Raw genomic sequence first — 15,375 nt, 5'->3', positions numbered from 1 at the left:
GCTAGTGATTAGCTGGTGGCCTGAGGTGGGACCTGAGCTTGTACAGTGCAATCATTGTTAACTTTCTACCCTGAGCTGTGTAAATGTTATGAGGTTTATAACCAATTATGAGTTGTTTTTTAACTTTTATCAACCATTTTGTATGCATGTCTGTTATATTGTCCTCTGTAATTAAATAGATTTAATATACAGCTTTGTGAATCTTTTCTTTGAAATGCACTATACTGTAATACTATTTGATTTATTGATTGACCTTTGACTGATAGTTTTCCTTGTCCATTTGAAACTCACTCCTGCCCTCTTCTGTGTGTGGCAGGTTATTGCAGACCTGGAGGAAGAGAAACGCCGGCATGCCCAGGACACAGCCGAGGGCGATGATGTCACCTACATGCTGGAGAAGGAGAGAGAACGCCTCCTACAACAGGTACTTGGGTACTGCACCTGTCCGTCTCAAAGACACCCCATTCTGTCATGCCTGAAAACACGGCAATATTGGACTGGATCACTCAGGATCTTCACAGCTTGATTCCTGTGACTTGATGTGAACCTGAGAGCTTCCAGTACTCTTAGTGGGGGCTACATCATGCCTCTGTCCGACACCTTAGACTGCTATCTGTGCTGCTGGTCTTATACTTATAATGGGAAACAGTGATGACATAATTGTTAAGGATTACCTGAACAAAATTCATCCCTTGAGCCACACTTCTCTGTGAAGCCTCTGCCTGTTGGGCAGGCAAAGACTTTCAGCGACTGTGTATATAGAATATGGTCTTTTATCAAGATTAGTTTGAGTGACAGTATCACACTGCCAGCTTGGTCAATGTCATGAGTTCAAGCAAACTAATCACATCCTTTGTGGGATACCCAATCCCGATAAGAGTAAAATCTTAATCCTAGTGGAAGGAGGGTGATTGTTTAGTTTAAAACACAAGGAGCTGAGGAGGAATTGTTCTGAAATTAGTTTGTTGTGTACGGATTTATCTTTCCTCATTGTACAAAAGAAAACTCAATACTGAAATATTTTGCTTTTGAGTTCTGTTGCCTGCCTGTGTCATCAGGGAAAGGGGCATCCCTATTGCAAAAATATGTCTTTTAATTGCAAAACAAATGAACAGTTCATATAGTATTTTTGTGTTGTGTGCAGCTGAAAGGTTTGCTATCTAAATTATTTTTTAAAAAAGAAATAGTTATTTATCCTTCACAAAATAGCCTCTTTCCTAAAACATAGGAAAACAAACAACAACCACAAAATAAGTCATTTTTTGTCAGTGGTATGATGGTATTGTTTTCTGCCAAAGGCTGTACTTGACATTGTGCCCACTGGATACTTGGTAATTTGTGCCATTTTCATCATGGACTGAAAATATCTTTTTTTTAATCATTGGCAAATGACAGGGAGCACTATTGACATCTGGAGGGACTCAATTAAAAACAAAAGCTGTGTGATGTAATATTGCATTCCAGGATGCTTCCATTTAGAAATGATTCGACCCTTGTTTCACTTTACCACAGCTTGACTGTGCAAATCCTAAAGTATTCCTTTATGACACTAGTCTCTTCAGCACCAAAAACGGCCAGGAAAGAAAAAATCAGGCACCCGAATTAGATTAAACAAACATTTTGTGGCATGTGTCGAGTGTTTTATTATGGAATATTGTGTACAGAAAAACTGTAAACAGTGAAAAAGAGCATGTTTGGTGGTAGAAGGATGTGACGAGGATTACCCACAGTGGAGGTGCATGAAATTGAGTGCCAGTGAAGTTGAGGTGGTTTAAAAATGGGTTTATCGTCTTATTTCCCTGGGACTAGGTTTGCAGTGATGTCTAAAACCCAGTATGTCCACATTTTGGCCATAGGTTTGGTGTCTGGGTTGTGGGCTGCCACCTTGAAAAAGAGTATGCATGTACTCAAATCCCACGGCTGGCAGAGGAATCCTACTCCGTTGGGCCCCTGAGCAAGGCCCTTAACCCCAGCTGCTCCAGGGGTGCTGTATAAATGGCTGACCCTGTGCTCTGACCCCAAGCTTCTCTCCCTGTCTGTGTGTCTCATGGAGAGCAAGCTTGGGTATGCAAAAAGACAAATTCCTAATACATGACATTGTATATTGCTAATAAAGTGATCTTATCTTAATTTATACAAGGGCTGGAGCAGTGAGTTGAGCAAAATAATAATTTGTGATTTCAGAAATTGTTAGGGTTTTAGAGAGAATATCTGCGGATTCCCCCAAAACTTAGTATTTACCCTGATGAACATTTCCTGTATGCCATGTAAAAAAAGCATTGTGAGCATTTTCTGTATGTCATATAAACAGAAAGGCATAAAAGGAGCCTGTACGCAACCCAGAGCAAACCACAGTAGCAAGCTGGTAACTTTTCAGGGTCTCACTTCTCTTGTCAATCTGTGTAATGACTCCATAGAGGATTATGGAGTAATCCTCAATTGAGGGTTAATTTGTTAATTTGTAATTGGATTTCATTTGTTTCCCCCTTCAAAAGTCCCAAAAAGACTGCTACACCTATCCATGACAGGGGATTGAATTAAAATATGTTCAGCAACCTGGATTTAAAATAAAACATTTAGGCTGATGTTTTAGTGAGAGTTGTTTTCACCACAGGAGCTGCGTGTGGAGTACTCCTGCCACAGGCTACTCAAGCAGACATGGTAGCCGGTAAAAACATGAAGCCTGAAATGGGACCTTGCCCTTGTCCGCGTGTCCACGTTTGTGTCTTGCAGCTGGACTTTGAGAAGGCGCAGGTGAAGAGGCTGGAGAAGGAGCAGAAGAAGCTGTCGGGGCAGGCGGAGGAGGACCGGGCGCAGCACAAGCAGCTGTCCTCCGCACTGGCCAAGGAATGCAAGAGAGCCACGGCACGCGCGGCCGAGGAGAGCCAGCGGGTGGCCGAGCTCGGCCAGCGGCTGGAGGAAGAGCGGGGAGTGACTCGGGGGCTGCAGGCCGAGCTGGAGGCCGAGAGGAAGCGGGCCCTGCAGATGGAGGCGCGGGCGGAGAAGCAGCTGGACGAGTTTGACACCGAGAGGGAGCAGCTGAGGGCCCGGCTGAAGAAGGAGGAAGGTAGGAGCAAGGAGCTACAGGAGGAGGTAGAGAGACTAAGGAAGGAGCTAGCAGAGTTGAGGGGCAGAGAGGGCCTCCCCCTGGTGCCCACCATGGCCTCCGTAGCCTGCCAGACTGAAGCCTCAGCAAAGCCGGCCACCAAATCATCTACCCAGCCTAAAATGAATGGGCATTACCTCAAAGATGGCGATCCTTCACCAGGGGAGAAGACCAGCCAGGAAAACGGGGTGGAGAATGGCGGCCTGCACTCCCCTGTCCATCTCCACCAGAGCCTGTCCCCCACCAGCACAGCCTCCTCTTCCCTCACCTCCTCCCCTTGCTCCTCTCCGGTTTTGGCTAAGCGCCTGATGGGGCTTTCTGCCACCAGCCCTGGCTACCAGTCCTCCTACCAGGCTGGCATCAACCAGCGCTTCCAAGCTGCCCGCCACAAGTTCCAAGCCCAGGCCGAGCAGGAGCAGCAGGTCGGCGGGGTGTCTCCTCGTTCCCCCCGCGACCTGTCGCCCACCGCTGCCGAGCATAGCTCCGCCAAGCAGCTGGCACGCAACACTGTCACGCAGGTGCTCTCCCGCTTCACCAACCAGCAGGGCAAACCGGGCTCCCCCAGCAACAGCTCCCCCTTCGGCACAGACTATCGCACCCTGGCCCCGCCACCCCATTCCCGGGGTGATCATTCCCCAACCGCCGGCAAGGTCTCCAGCCCGCTGTCGCCTGGGATCAAGTCTCCAATAATCCCCCGGGCCGAGAGGGGCCACCCACCGCCCATTCCTCCCAAGAAACCAGGTCTAGCCCAATCTCCAGCCTCCCCAGTACCGCCGGGTAGAGCCAGCCAGTTTCCAGAGCTCTCCGGCAGCTGCGGCCTCACCTCCTCCCCCGAAGCAGCTAAGGAGCCCGATCTGGTGATGTCAACCACCAGCTAACCATGGCCACACCCACCTTCCCATGGTGCACGCCTTCCTCCGTCAGCATTCCACACTCTGTACTGACAGACTAAGTTTGAAGAAACACTGTTTTAGTTAATTTATTACAGTTGATATTATGTTGAATTTTATTCCTCATAGATGAAGTTGTAACCTTTCTATGTGTACTTCTGTATTTATCATTATGTTTATTATTGTCAGAATTAGAAAATTGACATTGAATTCTAAAAACCTTCACTGATTCAGCTATGTTCAGCTGAAGTGAGTCCAGCAACACAGAGTCACTTATGCCACCAGTTACAAATGTATGGCCTCCTCATGTTTTAAAGAAATTTTGCTTTGAAGCGCATATAAGCTTATAAATCGTATTAAGTTTTCCAAACTCCATTCCTTGGAGTCTGTAGGTTTTCTTTAATTTTGTAAAAGTGTGAGATCACAAAAAAAGGATACATTGATCCAATTAATGTAATGAAACTTTAAGACAATTCCAAATGGGAAGAGGCAATTTGTTTGGTTACAATTAACTAATTGATCTGATGATACCCCAGCATCAGAACCTCTCAATTAGATGAAAGAACCTGCTCCATTGCACATGAAGCTTAAAATAGTACTTATTCAGTTCAGTTGTTTAATACTCTGTTTCTTAAGAAAGGGGAAACACTCTACAGGCTCTGATTGGGTGGTCTAAGTCACTACCACTGACCCAAGCCCATCTCTGAGTACACCTCTGTTGCACCTCTTTTTAAGAAAGAAGACTATCTTTCTAATATCTGGTCTTGCCTTAAATGCTATGCCAGGCTTTCCTCTTTAAGTCAATGCGTTATGTCCATTTCTTCATTGCTCCCCAGTCGGTCTGGTTGCTTATAGAGATGAGCCAGTAATCTTTCTTTAATGCATCCAAGAATTCCATACAGCACTCCATAGTGGTGACTGAGCTGATCAAGAGGTTGGTCATTCTCTGAAGTACTGCTGCCATCACTGTAGAGCAATGAGGCATACCTTCAGCACAGTAAGCACTGACCATAGACAAAACTGCGGTATCTCTGCTCTTTCTCAATGGATTTGTTTTCAGGGTTTAATACTTCCCATAGAAGTCTTTCACCCCCTGCAACACAGTAGCCTTTTGGTAGGAAAGTCTTGAGAATGGCTTGGGAGCAAAAGTGAGTGGAGTCACAATGCCCCCTAGTGGTCCTTGAGCAGTGCATCACCTAATTTGTCCTTTGACAAACCTTTGTTTGGGACTCTGATTTGCAAGTGAAATCTAAATTACTTAGGTTTGAATGGTTTCCCTAATTAGATCTCCTTTAACTGACTCCATCCCTTGGATTCAGTAAGGCAATGCTGTGACAGAATTCTTTCTGCATTCCACAAACTCTTCGATGAGCTGTTGTCATTCATCCATACATTTTCTATCCACTTCTTCCAATTCAGGGCTGCCAGGGAACTGGAGCCTATCTCAGAAAGCAGATACAGACACACAACGTGCACACTCGCATTACTTAATACTCTATTTCCGATTGTAGTCAGGGTAAACCCAGTCTTTAGATGTGTCAATTTTATGCCGTCAGCCTGGACTCCAGTTTGCGTAAAGCAAAAGTTCTTTCTGGGCCATAGACAGTCACAAGTCTGGCCCAGCTTCAGCAGTTACAAATACAGCACTTTGAGTCCTCCAATCAGAAGGCATTCACAGCTTCAGCTGCAGGAAACAAAGCCAATGAAAGGACTTTTAAAAATCCAGAAGGAAACAGATCACAATTAAAATCCACCCATTTCTAACCACTTTTCCAATTCAGGGATGCGGAGGAGCCAGAGCCTATCCCAGCAAGCATCCCTGGATGGGACACCAGTCCATTGCAGGGCACACACAGGCACAGATACACACTCACACCAGAGCCAATTAACCTACCGGTATATCTTTGGACTGTGGGTAGAAGCCAAGAGTACAAACAAACTCCACACAGTTAGCATGGAATAGAGGCCAAGACCTCAATGCTGCATGGCAGCAGTGCTAACCGTTTTGCCACAGTGCTGCACGCAATACAAATCTTGAGTGACAAAAACATTTTTTCCATGTCTAAGAAAATATGGACTTGAGACAACACCTACCACTGGGGAAAATGAGAAACTGGCACAGGATGTGGTGAACCATATTGACCCTCCAGTCCCACTCGTCTTGGATCAGTCCAAGAAAGAACAATTCCTTAAAAAGTCCCTCAGATCACAGAGAAAATGAAATCTGAATTATAATTGCAACCTTTGCTGAACTGAGGCTGTGAATAACCAGATGGCAACCTTGCAGCGCTTTCAGAATATATTTTTTGGTTGCTGTATTTTATTCTGATTACCAGTGTTTTAATTCAAGAACTCTTCCTTAAGAAATCACGGACTAGGATTCTGTGAGTTCTCTTTAAAGTATTTACAGACTCTCTCTGCCCAAACCAGTAAAGGTGATCATGCTGACTTCTGCCATGTCTGTTGTCGGCAGACAGACTCAGGTCTGTCTGTAAAGAATTCATTTTTAAAAAATCAAAAAAGCTGTTGTATTGCATTCCTGAAATATTGGGCTTGCTGACATCCCTGAATATATTGTGTAAAAATGCTATTCATAAAAAATCAAGCTATTATGTTATTTTAACAAGCTTTGAAAACCTCTCCTCTCTTAAAGTGACCAAAAAATTGTACAGTAATTCCCATCCCTCTTGGGACTGGCTTCAAATTAAGGCCAATGAAAACCTTAATGGATTATGGAATGTGGGACACACTGAAAATTGGGAAATTCTGGAAAAGAGTATAGATGGGTAAATATTGTACCTAATGGTAAAGTTAAACCATTGGGTGAATCACACTAAGCCCTGCAGCTAATTAATACAGAATCCGGGGACCTGTACTGTATATCATACAGTTTTAAGATATTGTATTTATGTTGTAATAAGATATCAAACTCTTGCACTGTTTCCTAAACCTTGATTTGTAACAGGCAGACAGGTGCATAGCACAACTGCCTCAAACATCCTATTTTAAAGCAGACAGCAGTTTTTATTCAAAATTAACTTGTCTGCATTATTTCACCAGCTGTTAAGAAGGGAATTTCTGCTTTGCAATTATTACCATTTTATAGATTTTGCAGTTATGTTCATAGTTTACTGGAGGACCAAAACACCTGACACTGTAGGGATAATATATATACCCATGTATATACAATATATATGAAACTATAGACAGTACATACATAATGACTAGCAGTAGATGAATTAACTAGTAGATACACTGAATTTTTTTATTGTGACAGCTTACAAAAGCACATGACAAAGAACTTAGATTTTTTTAAAGATCTTTATATAAATATTTTATAGACAATTATACCAAAATGAACCAAATCAGTACCCTGATCTTGCTGTTTAAACTGCCAATTACTGTTTTGTATATAATGCTGCACCTGTAGGTTTTCTGTAAGTAAGAAGATACTCACTACTCTGCAATACACTCCTTTAAGGCTGCATGACTTCTTATGGTTTGTTTCACTTCAGGGTTGTACCCCTTAGTATCAGGGAGTTTGTAGGGCTTGTTAAAAGCTACAGAGCTCTCACTGGTCATAGATATCACATTACAGCAATACCTTGAATTTATTCTTTGTCGTCTTTTGACCTATATCAGATGTAGATGTATATACGGGTAAGCCACAGTCCAGCAGGTGTAAAAAGGCTGCCCTTAAAATATCAAGCACTGGCAACACAAACGAGTCTTGATTTAGTTCATTGATTCCATTAAAACAGGCATGCCCTAGCTGTGCTGTTTAACTGCTACAGTGTGTTGGTGATTTAATTTTACTTTTCAAACATCTAAGCTAAGTAACTGAGCAGCCCACCTGCTTTTGTGGTCAAAGCAATGTTTTTGCAAGAGCTTAGAAATTAATGAGTTAAGGGAGAGCTTAAAACCTGCTGGATCATGGTGCTCCTGGAACAGGAATGGCCACCCCCCGTACTGGAGCCATCATGGTGCAGAGGCGAGGGGGCCTGTCATCCTTTATTTCTAAGCCTGGGGTGTCTCATCCCTGAGGGCTGGTGTCTCTTCAGGGTTTAATTCCAACTCGGCTATTAATGACCATAATCAACTTGAGCTTGACTTCATTGGACCAATTTAACAGCTTTCACCTGCTCTTTAGGAGCTGCTGCTTTAAAGACACCTTGAAGCCCTTCAGACACACTGTTTGACCAGGATTAGGCGCACATGTCCTAGATCACTAAGCATGCCTTTTTAATGCGGTACATGGCACCGCGGTATTTACAAAAAATTGTATGTTTGCCTTCCGTATTGCAGTTTTCTGGACTGGCAGCTATACAGTTTTGATTCTGCATTTTTAAACTACTAAAAGGCTTGTAAAGAATTGTATTAAAGAGCGTTTGTATAATTCACTCAGATGATGGATACGGTTTGCCGGGACATCCCAGTAGTTCAGGATGGCAAGTTCCTTTGTCACCTGAGTCTATTGTGGGCCATCACAAAGGATATTTGCTTTCGTGTAACTATAGGGTTTATGTTTTACATTTTTATGTTTACTGCATTTCTGCTGGATTTTGGTGCTCAATTGTAATATCATTAATAACAGTAAAAAAAACATTAAAAAGGCCTGTTAGCTGCAGTCCTTACGGCCACAGTCAAAGCACTCAAAGCCTGTAGCACCCTGAAAACAAGGGTTATACTGTATAAAGTCAAATCAGTCAAATTATCCAACTGAGAGCTCTACTGTAATAAAAAAGACATGTGGCCAGAGTTGTGAGCCTTGTGATTGCCTTGTCTAAGCAGAGGTGGAACAAAGTGAAAGTGAACACTTTCCTTCTGATTTTACAAGCCAGTAATTACCTCCCGATACCTTACAGAGTTGCATCAGGACAAATTAACCTCTGTTTGGATTGTTTCCTCATGCTAACATTGGTGGCACACACTACTGTCTTTTAGCATTTCTCAAAAGGATTTTCATTGTGTGCACATTTCTTGTGATTTCATTTCTCGCCCATGAAAAACCCTGTGAAATGGGTATGGGAGAATTCTCTTGCAGGATTTGGTTATACTGGGATGTCTTCTGCGGAGCTAAGCGTGCAAAGCACCATTAGCTTCTGAAAAGACATTTCATGGCCCTGTGAGAGGACATGCTGTGGATAAGCAGCAATGCAAATGGTCTGGCAGTGTGCACCTCAGGAGAGTGCTTGCACAGTATCTCCAACAGTTGTGCCAGTGAGCCCAGCTGGTTAAAAAACAAACAAACATGATTTTATCTTCTTTCAAACAGGAATCTTAATGAGACTACTGCTGAACCAAACAGACCAAAAAAAAATGTAAGTCTGCTTCAGAAAATGGCAAGAATGCATTTTTCTTTTGTTCCAGAGGTTGGTCAAGTGATATTGCAAATTCAGATGGAACTTGCAGGCCCCGGCCTGACTATAGCTGCCCTGTAGGTGCAAAGCAAAAACTGACCAGAGGCTGTTATTCCTGTTGTAATTATGTTGTCACAACTTTGACCGTTGATTGTTAGTTTTAGAAACTATCAATCCAATAACTTACTATGTTTATAGGCTAAGCACATAACAGCAATAACCAGTGCACTAAATAAATGCATGAATTGTATGTGTATTTTTGTACTAATAACTTTTAGCACTCCCTGCTGCTTCTCCCATGAATTGTCCACAGCTGAAAGCCAGTTAAAAATGTATATATGCAAGTTCAAGTGCCTTTGAAATTGCATGGTGATTTTTTCATATACAGTAGGAGAGCCTAGAAAATTATTCCTTCAACTGTATTTACTTTTACATGCAATTGACATTAGCTAATAAACTGTTTGGGAAAAAAAGGGCTTGTGCATTTTTGCTTTTTTTACTCAGTGTCGGGTATCGATAAATATTTTTACAAATCACCATGGCTGTCAGAATATTGTAACGTTTATATAGCAGAGAAAAGGTCAGATTTCCATTCTTATCATATTCAGTATAAAATGTTCAGTCAAAACATATTGTTTTGGCACAGACATTGTCCTTATTTAGCCAATAATTAGGTATTATGTCAATGAAGAATAAGGTCCTTTATGAGCTTCAGAGAATTTATGCTGCAGGTGTTGAAGGTCGCTGTGGTATGTATAAAATGTGTAATACTGCTGGACACCAGAAGGTGGTGCTGCTGTATCACCATACAGGTCTGTATGGCTGTGTTGCAGCTCAGTGTACATCAAGAGTTCTTCGGCTTTGGTTTGCAATTTTGTCCATTTGCATAAAAGAGGACATTGAAGCCTTTCAGGATCCACAAAAGAACCTCACAGTTGACTCCAAACATTGACAGGATGCCTCAGGTAGCAGAAAGACCAAATTCGATATAAGACAATATCACCACAGTAGGCAGAAGTGTTACAGGTGCAATAAACCCCAAAACAAATTTGCAGGGCCTTGATGGTATTCTACCAATCATAAATAAGAAAACAAAATATGAGAAACAACATTTACAATATTCTCTTGAGAGAGGAGCAATATCCATGGACTAGAAAATTGCTAAAGTTGCACCTCTGAAAAAGGGAGGCAAAACAAAACCAATTACAAGTAAATAAATCTGGCTTTACTAGTTGCAAAATTGTGGAAATAATTATTAACAATACTACACTACAGTATCACCAGCACGGCAGTAGGATTTGGGGAATACTCAACACAGATTTACAAAATGTCTAGCTTAATTTAGAGTTATTTAAATGAGCAATAGCAGTAATGAACGCAAAAGATTATATGATATGGTATGTGTACAGTATATATACATGACACACCTGAAGAAGGCTTCACAGCCGAAACGTTGTGTTTTCACTCTTCTTTTTTCAGCAGGGAATAAACTTATTACTTGTTCCTTTGTATGTACAGTATGTATATATACAGTTCTCAAAGACGGTTTTCCAAACTCATACATCAGAAAGACCACCGAAACTAAAATTATTCTGCAGCTAGGATCACACCTTCTCCCTTCCCTTAACGACAGACTACTGTTCTTTTAAATTTTCTCCATTCATTGGAAGTTTCATTTCACACCTCTCTGCACCCATTCTGACACCTCTTGATTGGCCTCTCTTTCTGTCCCCTGCTCCCGCCTCTCACTCCTCCTCCCTCCCAACCTTTGTTCTCCCGCTACTTTACCTTTGCCTACTGCCCTGTCTCTCTCACACCTGAAGAAGGCTCCACGGCCGAAACGTTGTGTTCTCTTTCTTCTTTTTTTCAGCATGGAATAAACCTATTACTTGTTCCTTTGCAGCCTACGCATGCTGACGCAGCTACCCACCTGTATATATACAGTGCCTTCGGAAAGTGTTCAGAGCCCTCCACATTTTTTCAGAGCCTTTTTCCACACTTTGTTGTGTTGTAGACTTATTTCAAAATGGATTGAATTGATTCGTTTTTACCATCAGTCGACACACAATACCCCATAATGACAAAGTGAAAACACATTTTTAGGAATTTTTGCAAATTTCTTAAAAATACAAATGAAAGACAGGTGTGTGCCTTTCATCTCATTTTGAAATAAGTCTACAACACAACGTGGTGTGGAAAAAGTGGAGGGGTCTGAATACTTTCTCAAGTCACTGTATATGTATATACTGTATATGGCATGTATACAGAAAGATTATGAGGTTTCTCAAAAAAGATCAAATCCAAAAGTGCATATATAAGTTTATGTATAAGTTTTGTATTGAGTACTGGTTAATGGTTAGAATATAGTACAGCTAAATAACTGATAGTGGAAGAATCACATATTGAGGTGATGTTATTAGTAGAGAACTACAGCGACCCACCTAGGACCACGTCTTTACCTAATCTATATCCATCCACTCATTCATTTTCTAACCACTCCCACAGAGTTGGGAGGCAGCCTGAGCATTTCCTGGCAAGCAACGGGCGCAAGGCGGGATACACACTTGATGGGACACCAGTCCAACACAGAGCACACACACACACTCACACCAGGGCCAATTGTTCCAGAAGACAGTTAAGCTACCAGTATGTCTTTGGACTGTGGGGGTAAACCAGAGCTTCTGGAGGAAACCCACGCGAACACACACAGAAAAAGTACATACAGTACTCTACACAGTTAGCAACAAAGGTCCGGAATTGAACCCAGGGCCCCAGCACTGCGAGGCAGCAATGCTAACCACTGCTGCCCCTCATTTATATCAATGATGTTTATTCTGGTTTTGTAAGTATATGTGTCAAGTTCTTATACTATACCAACATAGAGGTTTTAGCGAACTGCAGAGACAGCAAATAAAATACAAAAGGTTTTAAATCAGATTCAGGATAGGGAAAACATTTAGCGGAAATGTAGAAAGTTCAGAATATTGCATGTACTGTAAAAAGCAAAGCTTTAACTGTATGAGATGAGGAACATTGAACATGGAGACTTTTCTTATGAAAAAACCTTGGCGGTTATGTTTTATGTTGATTTTATTAACGTCTTTGCAATGCAAGGAAGCAATAAAAAAGGCAAACCGAGTTCTGTAACACATTACACACATCCTTTTTGGACATTTATACAATTTTGTTCACCACTTTCCAAAAAAATCTATTGCTGCTTTTGTTGCTCATAGCATCATTCCAGGGAAGAAAACTAGATACATTACCTGGACCAAGAGAAATATCAGACTTTTACAGGCTGAAATAACTGAATATTTTTGGTTTTAAACAGAAAACACTATGAGGGGAACTACATTATTCAAAATCCTCAAAGGCATAGACAAAGTCAACTCAATGGATGTCTTTAGAAATCTCACAATCCAGACAAAGTGGAAACTACAGGTTAGTGCCATTAAAACTGAGGACAGGAGGCATTTCTTTACATAATGTTTGTGTAAGCTACTCAAGTTATGTCCTTGAAACCAGCACCCTGGCTTCGATCAAGAAATAGCTGGATGAGATCCTAGGATCAGTCACCTACTAACAACCTAAGAAACAAAGAGGTGTGAATGAGCCTGTCTTATCTGTAATGTTTCTGAAGTCCTTATTCATTTTTCATCCAGTAACCTTTCTTTTAGTGGACACTTTTGGACAGATCACAAGAGAAATTATTTCTGCCCTGATGTAAATTTTTGGTAGAATTCTGTAGAATGTCTGGAGTGTACTGGCCATAATGAGAAGCATGTGATCTCTACCTATGGAACTAATCCACATACTCAGTAAAATTCTGGAGATATATGCCTCACTTTAGTGTGTTTTGGTGTTTATTCAACAGAAGAGTGTTTTAACTGGACTCAAATTACATTACTGACCCCAGAAGTAATTATTTTGGCCAGAACATTGACGAGGAAAGCTGTAGTTTTGCTGCAAGCTTAACAAAAAAAAGTTTATAAAAGGAAATTAACTTTTAACTTTCGCAGTATGCTGGAATTGAACATACATACAGTATATGCAAATACAACACTGAAACTTTGGCTGTAATCTTCACAGAATGGCTAGCCAAGATCTTTCTAGTGACTTAGTGTAGCGTGATAAATGTAGCCTTTTTCTTTTAAGTGTGTAACTGCAGCACTTACTGTACCATGCTTTGTGTGTGAATGTAAAATTTTTAACAACTTGCTTTTTTCTGCTGAGTGAGAATGATTTGGGCTGTCCTCTTGAGGAAAAAGCACATCTTGATGGCCATGACAACAAACAGTATAGGCTATTTTACAGCAGTCCATAATGATCATAAGAAGCTATATCTTAGACATTTGTTTACCAGTTTTTATTATTTTACTTTACTACTACTACTTATAATAATAATGTAGCATTTACAGGTTCTTTTCAGAACAAAGGACCAGTGGAGACGCGATTACCAAACCAAGCGCTAGCTTTATTCATTAACAACCACACAATATACACGCACAGAGGAGACTGACAGAACACGTACACATCTTTAGGGTGGTAATTACTTAACAACACGCTATACTCTTATAAGACTACACAGGGCACTAGAACTACTAGGACATTATTTACACAGGTAGGGTCAGCCGCTGGTCATCGTGCTGACCCTCAGACTCTCCCCGGCTACCACTCCCAGCATGCCCAGCGGTACTACGAGCGCCTAGGGGCGCTTCCTCCTCACCACCAGGCGAGGGCGTTACAATAATAATAATTGCTTACACTTATATAGCGCTTTTCTGGACACTCCACTCAAAGCGCTTTACAGGTAATGGGGACTCCCCTCCACCACCAATGAGCAGCCCCACCTGGATGATGCGATGCCAGCCATAGTGCGCCAGTACACTCACCACACATCAGCTATCAGTGGGGAGGAGAACAGAGTAATGAAGCCAATTCATAGATGGGGATTATTAGGAGGCCATGATTGGTAAGGACCAATGGGAAATTTGGCCAGGATGCCGGGGTTACACCCCTACTCTTTTCGAGAAACACCCTGGGATTTTTAATGACCACAGAGAGTCAAGACCTCGGTTTTTATGTCTCCTCCGAAGGACGGCGCCTGTTTACAGTATAGTGTCCCCGTCACTATACTGGTGCATTAGGACGCACATGGACTGCAGGGTGAGTGCCCCCTGCTGGCCCCACTAACACCTCTTCTAGCAGCAACCTTAGTTTTTCCCAGGAGGTCTCTTATCCAGGTACTGACCAGACTCACACCTGCTTAGCTTCAATGGCAGTTGTGAGTTGCAGTGTACATTAATTGAAAATACTCATTTATAATGATGGCCTGGAGACCTACTGTATTTATAGAGCATGGCATTTCTTGGAGCAATCTGAGTGTAGTGCCTTGATCAGGGATGTGAACACACCCATGTCCACCCGCTGGAAGTCTGGAGCGCAAAATACCATACTCCTGCCTATCATTTGGGAGTAATTAATTGTAAACTATTTACAAAGGAACACAACCACATAACCGCAGCAAAGCAGCCTCTCGTAATCACCTTCTGTGACCTTGGGTACTCATTTCATTGCTAAAGCAGCCTATCAGCCTAACTTTGTCTGGGATGGCACAGCCCCAGTGCGGGAAGGCCACACTCCAGGTGTTCTTAACTACGTAATGACTTATTGGCTTAAATGTACAAGGTTATACACAGTTTATGCAAGAAATACAATGATGCCTATAAAGTATAGAAATTAAACCTAAAACTTGTATTGAGTTTGATAATAGTTCTAATAAACTCAGCCTTTAAATTATTATAGCATTACACAATTCAGAGCCAAGAAACAATGTGATGATCTGAGTGTAGAATATTTATGGATTCTGATTTTGATTGAAAGATGTATTTGCAACAATTGCACAAGGCCAGGCTTTATTAGAATTAGCACCTATTCTATATGTACTATATGTACAGTCTACATACTGTACTATTCCATGGACAACAGGGAGCAGACACATGTACATAAAGATGGGTTT

General features: G+C 41.8%; 1 protein-coding gene across 1 annotated transcript in view; it reads left to right on the top strand.

Moving 5' to 3' along the window:
* Window positions 1–9,829, top strand: part of cttnbp2nlb (CTTNBP2 N-terminal like b) — a 53,038-nt gene extending 43,209 nt beyond the window's left edge. The window contains exons 4-5 of the mRNA XM_088921468.1: window positions 317–424; window positions 2,734–9,829. Coding sequence (XP_088777594.1) covers window positions 317–424; window positions 2,734–3,984 — 1,359 coding nt within the window. The 3' untranslated portion in view covers window positions 3,985–9,829. The remainder of the gene's footprint in view (window positions 1–316; window positions 425–2,733) is intronic.
* Window positions 9,830–15,375: the final 5,546 nt, after the last annotated feature.

This window comes from Atractosteus spatula, chromosome 7 (genome assembly GCF_055471065.1).
Source record: "Atractosteus spatula isolate fAtrSpa1 chromosome 7, fAtrSpa1.hap1, whole genome shotgun sequence".
Lineage (NCBI taxonomy): Eukaryota > Metazoa > Chordata > Actinopteri > Semionotiformes > Lepisosteidae > Atractosteus > Atractosteus spatula.
This window is presented reverse-complemented; position numbering and strand designations above follow the sequence as displayed.